An 18,600-nucleotide genomic window follows, 5' to 3' on the forward strand; every position below is an offset into this window, starting at 1 on the left:
CTGGGTTTTGAAGGATGAAAAATTCACCATAAGGGAAATGAGAACCAAATATGAATGGACATAGAGCATTCAAAGGAGTGGAAACACCATGCCCAGTATGTACTTGGGGTGTCAGGTGCAAGGTTAGAAACCAGATATATGAGCCTCCCTGGTAGCCTAGGGGTTAAGTCTCAGAGCAATCATCCCTGTTGATCCCCCGCCAAGGAGCTAACCTCTCCTGTCTCGCCCAGTGCTCCCCTCAGCAGTGTATTTCAGTAAATCACCTGTTCTGCTCCGCACTCTGTGTATGGTGAACCCCCCCCCTCTCTCTCTCTCTATCTCTCTCTCTCTCTCTCTCTCACACACACACACACACACACACACACACACCCCACACCTCTGGCCTAGACCCCAGTTCTTCTATGCAAGAAAAAAAAGAAAGAGATAAAGTTACAATAGATGTGCAGAAACACAAAGGATCACAAGAAATTGTTATAAACATCTATATGCAAATAAATTGGATAACCTAGAAGGAACCAATTATTAGAATCAGACAACCTTTCAAGATGGACCAGCTTGAAGAGACCAATCACAAGCACAGAAAATGAAAGAATAAACAAAATGCTCCCTATGAATAAAAGCCCAGGATGAAATGCTTTACTAGTGAAATGCTTTACTACTATACCAAACCTTAAGAAGACCTAATACCCAATGTCCTTCTCACACTCCAAAAAGAAATTGAAACAGGAGGAAAACTCCCAACACATTTTATGAGGTCTACACTACCTTGATCAAAAAAGACAATATTTAAAAAAAACCTATAGACCAATAGCATGGATTGAACACAGATACAAAATTCCTCAACAAAATCTTTGCAAATAGTATCTAGCAATATATATATATATATATATATTTTAAAAGATTTATTTTATTTATACAAGAGCCAGGGTACAGGCCAGATGCGCAGGAGGGTGAAATGATTCACCGGAGACAGAGCGGGGGAACAGAACAGGCAGACTGACTGAAAAAAAATACACTGCCAAGGGGAGCAGCAGGCGAGACAGAAGAGATCTGCTCGCCATCTGGGTTGCTCTGAGGCCAGCTGAGATGGAACCTGCACTGCAGAGGCCGCTGACAGCTTCACAACACTGCGCTCAAGTGCCTGCGCCACCAGGGAGGCCCAGAATCTAGCAATATATTAAGAGAATCATTCATCGTGATTAAGTGGGATTCATTCCAACAATGCAAGACTCATAGGCAACATAGGCAATCAATCAGTGATACTCATCATACCAACAAAAAGAAAGATAAAAATCATTATTATTTCAATACATGCTAAAAAGCATCACAAAGCTACAGGTAACATCATACTCAATGGTGAAAAACTGAAAAGATCTTCCCTAAGATCAGGATAAAGTTTTGGTGGAGGGTGCATATGTGGGGGTGTGAAATTGCATTCCCAAAATTATTTAGTTATATAATGGTTGGCAAGGAATAATGCATAATGTAACATATAAAAAGTAAAATAGGATGGTGGGTACCATCCTATAATGCAACATAAAAAAAAAATAAAATAGGATGGTGGGATGGAGAGTTGGTGTTTAATGGAGACAGAGTTTCAGTTTGGAAAGATGAGAAAGTTCTGGAGATGGAGGGTAGGGATGGTTGCACAAACACATGTGAATATGCTTAGACAAGGCAATTATGAAAAATGCCCTTAACAATTGTAACTAAAACATTAAACTACATAGGTTTTAAGGCAGGAATTCATTTTTGTTGAAAACTATAAAACTCTTCTAAAGGAGAGAAGTAACCTAGATAAGGAATAGATAAACCATATTCATGGAGCCTTTGAATTCTTAAAAGTTTCCTGCAAGAGGGGACTTGTTTCTATACACACAGTTTTTGTCTGAAGCCATTTATTTTAGTGGGATTAGAGCACTGAAGTTCCTCTTGAGCAAGACAGACTGTCACTTAATATACATCTGATATATTTTTATATTTGACATAGTCACAGTTTTAAAGTAATGTTATTTGAAGAAGTCAAACACCCACACTTTAGATGTTTATGGAAGAAGGGATGAGGGAGCAAGGGAGCAAGGGAAGAAGGGGGGGCAGGAGGGATGGAGGGGGGCAGGAGGGAAGGAAGGCCTACATGGTTCCTTCCTAAAAAGGAATTTTGTTTCGAGTGGGGTAGTTTTACAGTACTTGTTATGGTCTTTCTTTTCTTTCCTCATGTGAACTTGTCCTAATTTAATTTTTTTCATTGTTTCAGAACAGAAGTTTTTCTCACAAAAGATGGATTTACAAGTAGCATCCTTCCATTTTCCATCCCTACATCAATGATGGTAGTTATTTTACTGAATAATCTGAAGGATGCTTGAAATAAGTAATACTGATGGGGAAGATACAGTTTGGAAATATCACACTAATCTGTTTTTGTTAGTTTGCTGTTTATTTTATGACATACCTCTTGAAAACGTTGAGGCGCAGTTTCTAAGCCAAAAGAATGATTGATTCAATTTGGCCCTTACTACCAAAATAGGCTTTTTTTCCCCCAGAAAATAAAAAGGAAGCAGAATGTTGCAAGTACTCCCTCTACTGGTTGTGTGTTATGAATAGATGGATCACACACACTAATTTCAAGTCCTCCTTAACTTGTTCTAAACCAAAGTAGAAATCTTTCAGAAAATGTGTGGGAAAATTCTAACATTGAACCCGAAAGAAAGTTTTGTCATTGATTAAAATATCAATGACTTTCTTTGAAGTGATACTTTAGTTATTCATCATTTCAAACTTCGGGTTTTATCCTCAGAGAAGGCTCTCATAAGGGAGAAGGAAGTGAGAAGAATTTAGGTATCTGAGGGCACCAAACACTAACTTCAACCTCCTAGTTTTGAATACAACTCACTCCAGGATACACAGTTCCCAATATCTAGGAACCAAACAACTCTTGCTGACTTAAGTGTTTCTCGGATGTGTGTTTAGAACTGTCGCCTTCTGAATCAGTGTCTGATAAAATGCGCTTATTAGAATTGTTTTTATGACTATTTTTAGGTTGGCAAACCAGAAGTCACATCAGCACATTTTAGTACTGGAACAGTGGTCTTAGTCGTGAATCAAAAAGTTTATGTTTATGATTATGAAGGTGATAGGTGGCATAAATCTTCAGGTATGTGTGCTTTATATTTTTTATCTTCTTGATTTCAGCCAACATCAGAGAAAAGGTTCCTACTTTTGGAAGTGCAAGCTATATTGCTACATGGCTATCAGGCCCTAGACATTACTCTCTCCTTTGAAATTCAGATAAAAATTGGCCCAATTCCCACTCCAAGGGGTACGAATCTAGTGTTTTCCTTAGGGATTGTAGTTGCAAGTCGTGAAAAGCTGGTCTGACTGATTGAAGCAAAGGAGGGACATCAGCAGGACTTGTAAGGGATTAGAAATTGGGAAGGATTAGAGGAGCCAAATATGACTCCCAGCTGCCTGTTGACAGAGCTGGGTGATGGGAATTTTGAGTCTCACACACAGTCATGCGTTGCTTAATGACAGAAACACATTCTGAGAAATGTATCCATAGGCAATTTTGTAGTTGGGTCATGTCATAGAGGGCAGTTACACAAATCTCGGCATTTAGCCTACAGCACAACTAAGTCATATGGTACAACCTAACGGGTCCACTGCTATGTATGCAGCCTGTCATTGACAAAGCATCACTAAGCAATGACTGGACTTCACGTTATGTGTGGGGAACAGGGGTGAAGGTAAGTTTTGTGAAGAGAGAGAAAGAAGAAAACTCTGATGTAAGAGGCAAGGAGGGAGACATTAGCTTTAGAAAAGAATGTTGAAGCTGTTATTAAAATAGATCCTTCTTTTTTCCTGAAAAGGGGGAGGAAGCAAGAGATCAGTACAAGGTTTCTCAGCCCTGGCACTGCTGACATGAGTGCTGAGTCACTCTGTAGGGGGCTGCTCTGGACACTGTGGGGGTGTTGAGCAGCATCCCAGGCCTCAACCTTCCCAATGCCAGGAAGATGTCCCCCCCAACCCCCGCCATCGTCCTGAAAATAGAAATGTCCCCAGACATTGCCTAGTATATTCTGGGAGTTAAAATCCCCTCAGATGAGACATACCCAGTTGGTAGATCTCCATTTGGAATTTGTTATTTTACTTCACTTGTACAGTAAGTTCTCCCATAACAACATCAACAAGTTCTTGGAAACTGACTTTAAGCAAAAACAATGTATAGCAAAACCAGGTTTACCACAGGCTTACTGACAGAAACTAGTTAAGTTCCTAGAGCATATTTCAGGACACAAACATTATCACCAAACCTCTAAATAAACACCTAAAACACTTCTAATATTCAACAATCATCTGGATTCATTCATTCTCCACCCTGCAATTCCAGTTCAGGATCTCAGGGGGCCAGAGCCCATCCTGGCAGCTGAGAATACAAGGTGGCCTCTAACTGTGGACAGGGCCCTCACACCCACACACACTCAGACTGGCGCAATGTAGACTAGCCAGTGAACCTCACCAGCAGATCCTGGGGATGTGGGCGGAGACCAGAGTTCCCAGAGAGAATGTGTAAACTCCACACAGCAGTGGCACTGGCTGGGAATCAGTTGTTTCTTTTCTCATCAGTATTATAACAAAGTGAGACAGTGTGATTCAAGGATGTTCTGTACTAGTTGTTTTGCTATTGTTGTTTGTTTGAAAACTGTGGCCAGACTAGGTGGTGCCTTGCCCTAGTCATGCAGCACTGCCAGGTGCTTGCCAAAGTTCACTGCTGGTGAACTGGCTACTCTCATCAAGATGACTGGGTAATCCTCAGTGAATGGATACTTGGACTGTCTCATGCACCTTGGCTGAGTACTGTAAATCAATAGGCCCATGGAGGATGTATGTAGTGTCTGTCTCAGCTTATTGATAATGCTAGTGGCAAAAAATGCCTGGGAACACTCACCTGGACCTCATGAATTTCCCGTAGACATTTTCCCTCTTATGTCACTATTAGGACTGTTATGGCCTCTAGGGTTCTTCTTATGATTGAAAGGTGCCCTTCAGAAACCATTAGAAAACTTGGGGAAAAATAGAGGTTAATTATATACAAGACCTGAAAATTCCACAGCATACCTGGGCCACAGGTAGAGTTGGGGGTTTGGTGGGGTCCTTCTATTACTGGGGCTAAATGTGGGGGGGTCTAGGGTTTCACAGGCACATTCTTTATTGGTGAATTTAAATCATAAGAGTGGAATTGAAAATATGGGAAGAAAGACAAAAGGAGGGAAGGAAACAAGCCAGCCCCAACTGACCAGTTACCTGAATCAACCAGGACCTATGAAACAGGCCTCCCATCCCCACATCATCGCTCTCATCTGGTCACATGACTGGCAATGTGTTTGTCTGAGCCAGGCCTCTTTAAGGTGGATGCCTCCACAACAAAACTTAAGTCAGACACCTGCATCACACAAGGATTTACAACACTTGTGTGTAACACTGGGGCCAGTCTTGGAACCATCTTATCAATTTGTCATACACAAACCCAACACACATCTGCCTTTAAAACATGAATAGGGCCTCCCCAGTGGCGCAGCGGTTGAGCGCTGGGTTGCGAAGCTGCCCGCGGCCTCTGCGGCGCCGGTTCGATCCCCGGCTGCTCCCCGGCCACCAGAGGAGGGTCCCACATGGCGCGCAGACCTCTCCTGCCGCCCGCTGCTCCCCTCAGCAGTGTACCTCGGTCCTTCTGCCTGTTCTGCTCCCCGCTCTGGCTCTGGTGAATTCTCTCACCCTCCCGCGCTTCTGACTGTACCCAGTGCATGTATAAACAAAACAAACAAACAAACAAATAAATAAATAAATAAACATGCCTTTAAAAAAAAATAAAAAAAAAAATGAATAGACCTACTCTTTACAGAACTTCCTCCCTACAGTTAAACTGCCTGAAAATTCTTTTTACTTGCCACCTTCCTCTCTTCTGATGAAATTTGCCCTCATTCCCCCTCCTCTCCTGATGTTCCAGATCAATTCTTTTTTTTTTTTTTTTTTTTTTTTTTAATTTTATAGAGGCATGTTTATTTATATTTATTTATTTGTTTGTTTTGTTTATACATGCACTGGGTACAGTCAGAAGCACGGGAGGGTGAGAGAATTCACCAGAGCCAGAGCGGGGAGCAGAGCAGGCAGAAGGACCGAAGTACACTGCTGAGGGGAGCAGCGGGCGGCAGGAGAGGTCTGCGCGCCATGTGGGACCCTCCTCTGGTGGCCGGGGAGCAGCCGGGGATCGAACCGGCGCTGCAGAGGCTGCGGGCAGGTTCGCAACCCAGCGCTCAACCGCTGCGCCACTGGGGAGGCCCAGATCAATTCTTTTCTCTCTCACTGTTCATGATGTTTTTCTTTTGGGGGCAGGGGGCATAAATTTGCATAAATTTCATCACTTTAAAGTGTATAATTAAAAAGTATTTAGTATATTTACAATGTGGTACAACCATTACCACTATCAAGTTCCAGAACATTCCATCACCCCCAAAAGAAGCCCCATCCCCACTAAATAGTCACTACCTATTCCATCTCCTCCCAGGCCCCAACAACCATTAGTCCACTTTTTGTCTGTTGATTTGCTTGTTCTGGACATTTCACATCAGTGGAGTTACACTGTGGTGTTTTGTGTCTGGCTTCTGTCACTGAGCATCATATGTTTTTAAGGTCCATCCACATATAGACTGTGTCAGAACTTCACTCCCTTTTATGGCCAAATAATATTCCATTGTATGGCTGGAACACTTGTTTATTTATTCATCGGCTTGTGGACATTTGAATTCTTTTCCCGTTATGGCCATTGTAAACAGTGCTTCTGTGAACACTGTGTATGAAATTTTGTGTGGACTTGTGTTTTCAATTGTCTTAGGGAGAGGCTTAGGCATGGAATTGCTGAGTTACATGGAAACTCCATATTTAATTTATTAACTAACCATCAGGGATTTTTACACTCTAAGTCTATCTAGTCTTGTCCTTCTCTCCATTAATTTCTTGACTAGTGGGCCTCCCCTGGTGGCACAGGTGGTTGAGTGCCGTGCTGTAAAGCTGTCTGCAGCCTCTGCAGCGCCAATTAGATCCTGGCCGGCCGGTGAGAGTCCCACATGGCGCAGCGGACCTCTCCTGTCTCGCCCGCTGCTCCCCTCAGCAGTGTATTTCATCAGTCTGCCTGTTCTGTTCCCTGCTCTGTCTCTGGTGGATCCTCTCACCCTCCCGTGCCTCTGGCCTGTACCCCAGCTCTTGTATTAAAAATAAATAAATAAATCTTAAGAAAAAAATAATCCTTGACTAGCATCCAAAGAGCTAATTTCACCCTAGTCCATAGCGCCACCATTTTACTTTCTGTCTCTATGAACTTGACTACCATAGGGGCCACATATGATTTCTCCTTAACATGTTGGATACACGTAGCCTGTGTCAGAGACTCACTCCTTTTATGGCTAAATAAGATTTCATTGTATGGGTGAACCACGTTTTGTTTATTCATTCATCTGGTGATGGGCATTGGGTTGCTTTTATGTTTTAGCAATTGTGAATAATGAAGCATATGTACAAATATCTCTTTGAGTCTCTGCTCTTAATTTTTGGGGGGTATATGCCACAATAAATGAATTTTTGGGAATTAGGGATCATATGGTCCTTCTGTTTTCAATTTCTAAAGGACCCTCCACACTGTTTTCCACACGGCCTGCACCATTTTACATTCCCACCAACTGTGCACAGTGTTCTCTCTTCTCCACGTTTTCACTAATACTTTCTTCCATTTCTTTGCTAATAGCCATTCTAATGAGCATGAGGTGGTATCTCAAGTGGCTTGGCTTTGCCTTTCCCTAATGACCAACGACATTGAGTACCTTTACTGTGCTTGTTATCCATGGATGAATTTCCTTTGAATAAGGTTTTTGCTTTTTCAAATAGAAACAAATTATTCCTTGCTAAGAAAAGTAAGCCCTTTCTGCAATTTTGGCAGGGCCGTGAGTTTCTGCAAAACTTGTGGTTCTCAAATGGATAGTTCTGCCAATCTGGATACATATTTGTGGATAGATAAGTAAGACTGAAGAATACTCCTGGCATCTAGTCAGTAAAGGCAGGGATACTGCAAAGCACCCCCCACAAGTACAAAGGACAGCTCCCACCCCCAGCATGACCTGACCTTAAATGTTAGTAATGCCAAGGTGGAGAAGCCCTGCTCTAACCAGCCTCCTCATGAAACTACAGGAAATTCATATAGTTAAATGATCTTTGCCTTTCAGGTATAGATAGCCCTGTTTCACATGTTTCTGGTGACAATTGTTGTCATAAGGCACTGACCTGCTTGGTGAGTACAGTGTATAGTCTTTTCTTGTTTGACTCTGCTCTATCATTATGAATGGAAATCAGGAGAGTATATGTCTTTAGGGTTGGGACTTAGGCAATGTCATCTCCCCAGGATTCAGAAGAGGGCCTAAAAAAAGGGAGGGACCCTGAAGTTACTTTCAGATCCACTGGCTGACAAACTATCATTATATCCATGAATCTTTTTTTAACTTGTTATTTTGAAATAATCAAAGAGCCTACAGGATGTTGAAAAAAAAAAAATAGTACCCAGGCTCGTGTACCCTCTACCCAGCTTCCCACAGTAGTTACACCTAACATTACTATAATATGGCTGTGAGTCACCAGTGTTCTGAGAAATGTGTCATTAGGCAATTTCATCACCAAGCGAACATCATAGATTATAATTACACAAACCTAGATGGTACAGCCTACCATGCACCTAGGCTAGATGGTAGAGTTTATTACGAACACCATTATATATCTGGCCTGTCATTGACCAGAACATCTTTAAGGGACACATAACTGTACTAAACCCAGAAAACTGACATGGATACAATATGTGCTTCGGTGGTTCTGTGCCATTTTATCACATATGTAAAGGCCCAGGCTGACATCAAAATCATCCCAGAGTTATCTGTAACTCCCTGCCTCCCCTTCATCCCTCAGCCCTGGTGACATCAATCTGTTCTCCATCTCTATAATTTTATCACTTCGAGAATATTATGTAAATGGCACCTTTTCTGATTAGCTCTTCTCAGCAAAATTCTCTGGAGAGGCATCCAATTTGTTGTTGATCTCTCCAGTCCATTCATTTCCATTGCTCAGGAATAGTTCTGTGGATTTACCAGAATTTGTTTTTTTCTACTCTTTGTTGCAATTAAAGCTGCTGTGAACATTTATTTATGTACAAATTTTCATGTGGATGCAAGTTTTCACTTTTCTGGGACAAATTCCCCAACATATCTTCTGTTTATCTCCTTTAAAAAAAAAATTGAGATACAGAGTCATGTGTCACTTTAAACAGTATGTCACATGTACAACAAGTCCCCGGAGGTACCCCCATCTAGCCGAGGTACATAGTGGGCTGTGCAATCTAGGCCCGGGTCATTACACTGACATTTGCACAATGGCAAAATGGCCCAACTGCACATTTGTTAAGTGACATGACTGTAACTGACATACAAAATTTTGTAGATTTGATGACAATGATTTGATATTTTATATATTACAATATGATTACCACTGTAGCCTTAGTTAACACCTCCATCACCTCACAGAATTACCATTTCCTTACCAGTTCCCACAACTGTGCCTTTGTGGGGACAATTAAGATCTAGTCTCTTGGGCCTCCCCTAGTGGCTCTAGGCGGTTGAGCGCAGCGCTGTGAAGCTGTCTGCGGCCTCTGCAGCGCCGGTTCCATAATGGCCAGCCAGCCAGGGTCCCACATGGTGTGGCAGACTTCTCCTGTCTCGTCCGCTGCTCCCCTGAGCAGTGTATTTTGTCAGTCTGCCTGTTCTGTTCCCCACTGTGTCTCTGGTGAATCCTCTCACCCTCCCACGAATTTGGCCTGTACCCTGGTTCTTGTATGGATAAATAAATAAATCTTTAAAAAAAAAAAAAGATCTAGTCTCTTAGCAACTTTGATGTTTCTAAGGCAGCATGATTGTCTATAATCACTCTGCTGTGCATTTAGCTCTCCAGGACTTAGTTATCCACTACTTGCAGGTTTGTGCCATTAAACACTATCTCCCCAGTCTCTCCACTCTATCTTTCCTTTTTAAGAGATCACTTTATATGTGTCTTCTTTCAGGAGATGAATGATAAGGTGATTGCTTATTTGCTTGGAGATCAAATATCACATACCAACATATATTGGTCACTTTCTCAGGGATTTTCATTCCAGAAGATTGACTATAAAATGCAGGTATGTCCAATTTGGTAAAGTGAACATTAAAAAAACATAGTTTTATGTGGTTAGAGTAATTCTCTGTCAGGTAAATAAGGGCTTTTCTCTCTTTAAGTGTTCAACTGGGGGCCTGGTGGCGCACCGGGCTGAGCGCAGCGCTGAGAAGCTGTCTGCAGCCTCTGCAGCATGGGTTCAATTCCTGGCCGGCCAGGGAGATTCCCACACGGAGCAGCAGACCTCTCCTGTCGCACCCGCTGCTCCCTTCAGCAGTGCTTTTAGTCTGTCTGCCTGTTCTGCTCCCTGCTCTGTCTCTGTTGAATCCTCTCACCCTCCTGCACCTCTGGTCTGTACCCCAGTTATTGTATAAATAAAAAATAATTAAAAAAAAAAAAAAAAGAGTTCAACTGACTGAGAGGATAGCAAAAACTTCCAGATAAAAAGAACTGTCTTAGGGAGACTAGGAAGTCAGATAAGGGGACGAAAGGTTCTAAATCATAGCACCATTTAGGGAGTGCTTGTGAAAAGCTGGTGCCATAGAAATACTACACATTAATTATGACACTTAACCTCATGCTCACTTAAAGGTAAGGACCATCAGATGCATAATCACCCTTTTTTTACAGATGAAGTAACTGAACTGGATTGGAATATATGTCCTCAAAAAAATGGAAGTTCCCCCCAGAATCTCAGAATGTGACCTTACTTGGAAATAGGGTCGTTAGTTACGACAGGCCATACTAGACAAGGCTGGGTTTTAAGTTTAATGTCTGGTGTCCTTTTAAGAGAAGGGAAAGATATGAGGAGATGCACAGTGAAGAAGGTCATGTGAAGATGGAGGGAGGGGTTGGAGCGGTGCAGCTGCAAGCCAGAGAATACCAAAGATTGCTGGTCACCCCCAGCTGCTAGGAGAGAAGTGTGGTATGGCTTCCCTCTCAGAGCCTCTGGAAGGAACCAATCCTTCTTACGCCTTGACTTCAGACTTCCTGCTTCCAGGACTATAACAATAAATTCATGTTGTTTCAAAGCTCCCAGTAGATGGTATTTTGTTATGGCAACCCTAGGAAACTAATCGCAGGATGAAGGCTCAGAGAGGTGCAAGACCTTTCCCAAGGCCACACAGCATGGCTGAGCTGAGATTTTTTTTTTTAAGATTTATTTATTTAATTATTTATACAAGCACTGGGTACAGTCAGAAGTGCAGGAGGGTGAGAGAATTCACCAGAGCCAGAGCGGGGAGCAGAACAGACAGACTGACAAAATACACTGCTGAGGGGAGCAGTGGGCACGGTAGGAGAGGTCTGCGCGCCATGTGGGACCCTCACCCGGTGGCCGGGGATCGAACTGGCACTGCAGAGGCTGCGGGCAGCTTTGCAACCCAGCGCTCAACCGCTGCGCCGCCGGGGAGGCCCTGAGCTGAGATTTGAACAGCTTGGAGGGACAGGATACTTGGACAGCTAAGGGGATAAGGACATTTTGTCCTAATGGAGAAAATGACTATCACCAAACACTTGTCCAGAGGAAGTTAGGAGTCAGCTCCACTCCCAGGTCCTGCTTATATCCTAAATCTGCTTTCTTTACCCTGCCCAGGAGGCCTAAAGATGCCTAGAAGTAAACTGGCCACGTGTGTTTACTTAAAACTAAAACCTAGAATGACCCAGTCAAGGGAGCATGAGTTGATATTTGTGCTCAGTTGGAAGCTATATTAAAATCCCCAATTGTGTTAAGGTTCTCCAGAGAAACAAACCAGTAAGATACATAGATGGCAGGTCCGGGAATGGTGGTATTTTGTTTAATAACATTTCATTGTAACATTGCTGTGAAAAAAATGAATTGGTTCCTGACCACTATGAGCTTCTGACCTCAAGAACTCTTGTGTGTGTGTGTGTGTGTGTGTGTGTGTGTGTGTGTGTGTGAGAGAGAGAGAGAGAGAGAGAGAGAGAGAGAGAGAGAGAGAGAGACAGAGACAGAGACAGAGACAGAGACAGAGACAGAGTCAATGAGCTCTTTGGTGTCTCTGCTTACCAGGGCACTAATCCCATCATGGGGACACCACTCAAATGACCCAGTCTAACCCTAATCAACACCCCAAAGCCCCACATACCATTCCTCTGGGGGAGCTTTGACCTAAAGATTTGTGCCCACCTCGCGGTTTACAGGCAGAACTCCTAATGCCCAGCGTGATGGTATGAGAAAGTAAGTGGTGCCCTTGGGTTACTTAGGTCATGAGGTTGCAGCCCTCATGAGTGGGATGAGTGTCTTTATCAAAGAGGCCCCAGAGAGCTTGCTAGCCGCTCAAGAACTTAACGTGTGAAGATATAACGAGAAGTCTGCAGCCCAGAAGAGGGTTCTCATTTAACCATACTGGCACCTCAGTCTCAGATTTAACGCCTCCAGAACTGTGAGGAATAAATTTCTGCTGTTTGTGAGGCACCTAGCCTGTGGCATTTTGCCATCGCAGCCCAAATGGACTAACATGGGTTAGGGCTTTGGTACAGTCGAGCGTTAGTTTCAACATAGCTGTGTTCTGAGAAACGCAAGTTTAGGCAATTTTGCCAATGTGTAAGAGTAGATACAGCCCACTCACACCTGGGCCAGTGACGTGTAGTGTATTGACACTCACACGTGGAGTCCATTGTTGGCCAAAATGTCATCATGTGGTGTGACTACATATAAATTGGAGGGGGGGGGGTTGCAATTTAGTCCATAGAACTGTATATTGGGGAGCTACCTCCCCGCTCCCCCCCACCCCTAAATAACGGCTTAAATAAGATAGCCTTTCTCTTACCTGAAAGATGTTTAGAGGTGGCAGCTGGGTGGCTGTGGTGACCTGCCCCATTGTCCTTAGGTTGGAGCTCATGGCCTCACACTACAGCTTGGTTTCTGGGCATGTTTCCTGGCAGCCCATAATCAAGACTAAGGAACCTAGGCAGAAATGAAGCAACTAGGCACAGATATCTCGCAATCTGCAGGCCTCTAGCACTTTCTCCAACACCCCAAGCTAAGCTGTTTAAAATCAGGTTCTGCTCTAGAAGCTACATTTCCATAGAGGGGAAGTAGATAGTAGTAAAAAAAAAAAAAAACCTTCCTTCATTTTGACTCAGTAGATAATCTGGAGTTAAATTTAATTAAACATCTTTGTAAGTTAGTTATACGTGATATTCTTACTTGTTTTGCAGGCCAAAGGAGTTGGGACTTTGGGTGGCATCTTCAACTTTGGCTCCTTGTCACAGATTGGGATGCTTTCTGTAGATCAAGGGAAGGTGAGTGACTCTGGACTGACAAGAACAAGTGACTTTTGCCCCGAATCAGTTTTTGTTAAAACTCATATACTTAGCCTGCCTGCCTGCCTTCCATGCATCCACCCACCCACCCACTCATCCATTCATCCATCTGTCCATCCACCTACCTGGTCATGCATACGCTGTCTTCTCTTCGCTCCCCTTGCTCATTTGTTCATGCCATCACGTTCTCAGCAATGTGTGAGTAGTGCCTATGAGGCGCTAAGCCCCAGCTGAGCACTTAGGGATAAAATATAAGGTGTGGGGCATAGATATCCGCAATCGTGCACAAGATAATTTTAAATGCTTCATTTAAATGATTGTTTTAGTATGTATTCAGTAAAGCAGGAACCTGTGACTTCACAGATGTCATTTAGGATCGGTCTAAGTAGAGGAGCTAGTCTGTGCAAAGTGCATTGGAAGGAAAAATATTAACTCAGGGCAAAAAAAAAACAGCCAGTACCCCAGTATTCAAAATTTGTGAATGGGATACATGGCTTTGATTTTTGGGGGAGACCCACCAGCAGGAAGCTTCTGGAAGTTGGTCTGATATGGGTCACCTGGTTGGGCTGGCCTCCTTCCACGTGAGTGAGAGCTGCCATGGCCTGCCGGGGTACAGATGCTTCCACCACTCTGGGGAGCCCAGGAACTCAGCAACTGAAGAGCCCAGCTCATGCCTACCACCTTGCATGGTGCTCCCAGCCTGATGGCAGGCATCGCAAAGACTACCTGGCTGGCATCCATCCAGGGTGAAATCTGCCCTTCTCACACCAGATTGTGGGTGCAGCCCTATACTCAGGGCTCAGGCCCCTGGCCAGGCAGGCTTTCTGCACATGTGCATGCTTAGCTTGGGCATCTTCATTCCTCTGTCTCTTCCTCTGTCCTTTTCAGCTCTTCACGCACCTCTGCTGAGGCCTCCTTTTTTGGGAGAGAAGAAAACTTGAAAGGCACTTTTCTCCACTGGACTCAGTACTCGGCACCAAGCACTTACCCAATATTTAGAACTTGGTGCTCATTACTCAGCACTTTTCTGCACCTGTCCCTCTGCCTCCTGCCCCAGTCCCCGAGGGAGCCTTTTGTTCAGGGGTCCTCCACAGTGAGATGAACCCCCCTCCAGTGCTGCTCCCATGGACCACCTTACTAGTGTCCATCCCGTGAGGGAGCCCAGAACCCAGGAGACGTTGCACTTTCTCTGACCTGGTCTCTTGCTTACCCACCACAGTAAGTGATTACAGCCTGAATGAACGCTCTCATAGTTGGCTTGTTGCCTCAATGGGCTACTCTGGCCCCTGGCAGCTTAGCTGAGCTGCCAACAGAGAACACCTCTCAGGATTAGGGAATGAAGCCCGCTGACCCATCACCGTGGAGATGAGCCAGGGGTGCCAACTCACACACAGTGTCTTGGTGCATTGTGTGCTGAGGTCTGGCCCCATCCACAGTCAGGGCTGGACAGGTCCAAGTTCAGCAGCCTGTGCACAGTCGATTCCTGCACTGTAGGCTCTGGGCAGCATCCCTGGCACCCACCCGCTCAGTGCCAGGAGCAGCCCCAGTTGTGACAACCACAGATGTCCCCAGACATGGCTCACAGTCCTCTGGGGGCAAAATTGTACCCCAGTTGATAACCGCTAGGGTAGGTGATAAATTTATTTATTTTTTAAAGATTTGTTTATTTATTTATACAAGCACTGGGTACAGTCAGAAGTGCGGGAAGGTGAGAGAATTCACCAGAGCTGGAGCGGGGAACAAAACAGGTAGACTGACAAAATACACTGCTGAGGGGAGCAGCGGGCGGCAGGAGAGGTGTGTTGCACTATGTGGGACCCTCGCCAGTGGCCAGGATTGAACCAGTGCTGCAGTGGCTGCGGGCAGCTTTGCAGCCCAGCGCTCAACCACTGTGCCACCAGGGGAGGCCCTAGGTGATAAAATTTAAAGAAAGTTTGAATAACAAAGACTGTGAAGCTGAGATGTTCTGTTGTCCTGTAATTACAGGCTTGGTGATTTCTTTTATGACTCAAGATTCATTAGTCTTTCTTTCTCAGGCCAGGTTTAGCTACTCTACCCACCCCTTGAACCGCAATTTTGGGGTATCCTTTGACTACAATGAGACCCTTGACGTCCTCCTTGCCCCTGGCCAGAGAGGCATTATCCTCTTGTGGTCTCAGAAGACCTTGATGATTTCCCGAAATGCAGGTGAGTGGGGCCTAGACTTGATGGCAAGGGCACACACCCTTATTTTCTGTCTCTCCTGACTTGAATGGACAGTGATGACAAGCCAGTTTCCCTTCCCCGTCCTTGTGTGTCCTCCCTGTGTCCTACCTTCTGGAAACTCCAGGGTCCTGTAGTCATGTTCTGAAAGTCTCTGGACACTTAGGCGAGATCGGGTGTGTTCCCGGTGGTACGGCCGCAGGCAGTCACTGGATACTCAGGACAGAGGATCCAGACCTCAGTCTAGGAACTTCAGATCTTGTTGGGGGGTACTGAGGTTAGTGATTCCAGAGCAGGGGCAGTGCCAGCTGCTTGAACCTCGCCTAGGCCAGAGAAATATGGGGAGGTGGTCCAGTACCTCCAGCTTGCCTTATGGAAGAATCCTAGTGATGCCCAGAACCTATGAGCACCCATCCCTCTGGAGGGCATAGGGAGAGGAGCAGGGCAAAAAAGCAGCCCTCTAAAGGGAGGAGCTCTCAGGGGGCACCAGCACTGGTTTGGCTACAAGTGTGCCCACAGTGACAGCCCGCTCCCAGCACTAGCAAGCACCCTGACCTTGGCAGCTCCCCCAGTGCCAGGAAAGGGCTCGAGGCTGCTCACTCATTTGGGGAACCCATTCCAGAAAGAGCCGTGCCTCATTCCTTACCATGTTAGTGGTACAGTCCTGTGTTGTTTAGCAATGTTTTCTGGTCAACGCCGGCTACTATCTCCACAGCGGGCCCAGTAGGCTCTGCCCTCGAGCCTGAGCGTGTTTGGACTGTACCATCTCGGTGTGGTGTCTGCACAATGACATAATCACCTAGGAAGGCATTTCTCAGAATGTGTCCCTATCATTAAGCTAGAAAGTAAGACATTCTGTCACGTTCATGTCTCCAAAAGATGAAAAGGACTTTTTCTTATAAACTCAACAGCCACTCCTCACAGTTTTTGTGCCAAAGAGGCTCATGGAAGCCACATTCTCTTAAACCTAAGCATATTCCTTAGGGTGACTTACACTGCATTTCAGTGCTGTACCTTCCTTGCTTCGTTACCATTTGAGGGGCAGCCCCAGGGGTGGCGTGAGTGGTGGGGATATAGCCTGTGTGTATTTCATGGGTGGGGCCCCCGCTCCTGCTTGGGCCCAGGTCCTCATGATTCTGCCTGTTGTCTCCTAGGTCAGCTCGTCAGCTCTGTCTGGGTACAGGAAAGACCCAACACCTTGTATTCCATCTTTGACACCAACATCACCATCCACAATGTTGCTGCCAGTGCGTGCCTGACCTGCGGGAAGCTTTGTAGAAGAGTTTTATACCTGGCTTGCTAAGCCAGCCTGCCCAAAAGAACACATGAAACATGTTATGAATCATGTTGCTATGAGCATGCGCATACAAGTTTTTGTGTATACACATTTTTTTAAATTTCTAAAAAATTCATTTATTTTTTATAGTCCCTGTAGTTCTCCTATGATCCAGAGCCCACGATCCATCACCACAGTCCCTTATGCTCTTCCCTCCCCTGCTCTGAGCTCTCTCCCTCCTCTGCTATTTGCCTCAGATCTATGGTCAGCTTGCAAGCTTTGTCTTTTTCCTGACTCTGTTTTCTCTCAGAATACTACTGTATTCTGCATATAAGTAAAATCGGCTGATATTTATCTTTTTCCTTCTGACTTATTTTGCTTAGCTTCATCCCTTCTAGCTCCATCCAACTTGCTGTAAATGACTTGAGTTTATCTTTTTCATGTCTATACCACATCTTGATTCATTCATCTGTTTTAGGGCATTTAGGTTGTTTCCACATCTTAGCTATTGTAAATAGTGCTGCAATAAACTTAAGAGTGCAGGTTTCTTTTCAAATTAGTGTTTTTGTTCTTTGGTAGATTCCTAGGAATGGCATACCTGGGTCATATGGCAGATCCATTTTTAGTGTTCTGAGGAACCTCCACACAGCTTTCCATAGTGGCTGGACCAGTTTACATTCCCACCAGCCATCCAACTGCATTCATGTACATGAAAAGAAAGGGAAAAACTAAGTTATAAAGCAAGTTAAAGAGTTCCAGAATATGATCCAGCGTATATAAAATGACTGGAATGGATGTTTACCAAAGTAACAATGGTTACTTGTTTCAGGGGTCAGCAAACCATGGTCTGTGGGCCACTTGTTTTTGTTAATAAAGTTTTATTGAAACACACTCATGCCCATTCAGTTAAGTGTTATCCTGTAACTGCTTTCACAGAGTTGAATAGTTACAACAGCCATCACATGACTGGCAAAGCAGAAGGTATTTTCTGGTCCTTTGCAGAAATTTGCTGACCCCCTAGTCTATCTGATGGAATTTGGGGCAATTTATTTTTTACTTCAACTTTTTAGATGTTTTATGTTTTTGTCCACTGAAACAACCTTTGTTTCACTTTTTGTTTTGTCTTGTTTGGTTTTTCCTAGATGAAAATGAAATGGCAGTTTTAACTCAGGAGAATAATTTGTATTATGGCAACCTGGGAATCCTATCAAATTCTCTAATCAAAGTAGGTAAAAATCAAGGCAGGATTATTACCCATTTGGTAAGGAATAAATGGTCTTGTTCCCAAACTTCCAACCTTTTTTCTGAAGGCTAGGAATAGCTCTAGTTCTTAAAGTAGTAATAACATTTTAATAGTAATAAATTAACACTACTTTAAAATTAAATTAGTAATATTAATTTAATATTTAATAATTTTAAAAGTAGTAGAAATTTTAACATTTATTGAAGTAACAGCAGCAACTAAAATTTAGCACATAGAATATGGCAGGTGTTAGTTTAAGGGCTACCCATCTGTTAGTTCATTGAGCCCAATCATCATTGAAGTAGGACCTTGTGTTGTCTCCATTTGACGGATGAAAAAACTAAGGTACAGAGATGTAAGG

The 18,600-nt window shown here is 44.0% G+C and overlaps 1 protein-coding gene across 2 annotated transcripts in view; it reads left to right on the plus strand.

Moving 5' to 3' along the window:
- Positions 1-18,600, plus strand: part of CATSPERD (cation channel sperm associated auxiliary subunit delta) — a 41,735-nt gene that overhangs the window by 3,809 nt on the left and 19,326 nt on the right. For both annotated transcript variants that reach the window (XM_037505164.2, XM_037505163.2), the window contains exons 4-11: positions 2,255-2,327; positions 3,037-3,151; positions 8,268-8,332; positions 10,142-10,255; positions 13,414-13,497; positions 15,555-15,705; positions 16,875-16,967; positions 18,139-18,221. In XM_037505164.2, coding sequence (XP_037361061.1) covers positions 2,255-2,327; positions 3,037-3,151; positions 8,268-8,332; positions 10,142-10,255; positions 13,414-13,497; positions 15,555-15,705; positions 16,875-16,967; positions 18,139-18,221 — 778 coding nt within the window. The remainder of the gene's footprint in view (positions 1-2,254; positions 2,328-3,036; positions 3,152-8,267; positions 8,333-10,141; positions 10,256-13,413; positions 13,498-15,554; positions 15,706-16,874; positions 16,968-18,138; positions 18,222-18,600) is intronic.

Source organism: Talpa occidentalis, unplaced genomic scaffold, assembly GCF_014898055.3.
Source record: "Talpa occidentalis isolate TD23 unplaced genomic scaffold, MPIMG_talOcc4v2.1 talOcc4.12, whole genome shotgun sequence".
NCBI lineage: Eukaryota > Metazoa > Chordata > Mammalia > Eulipotyphla > Talpidae > Talpa > Talpa occidentalis.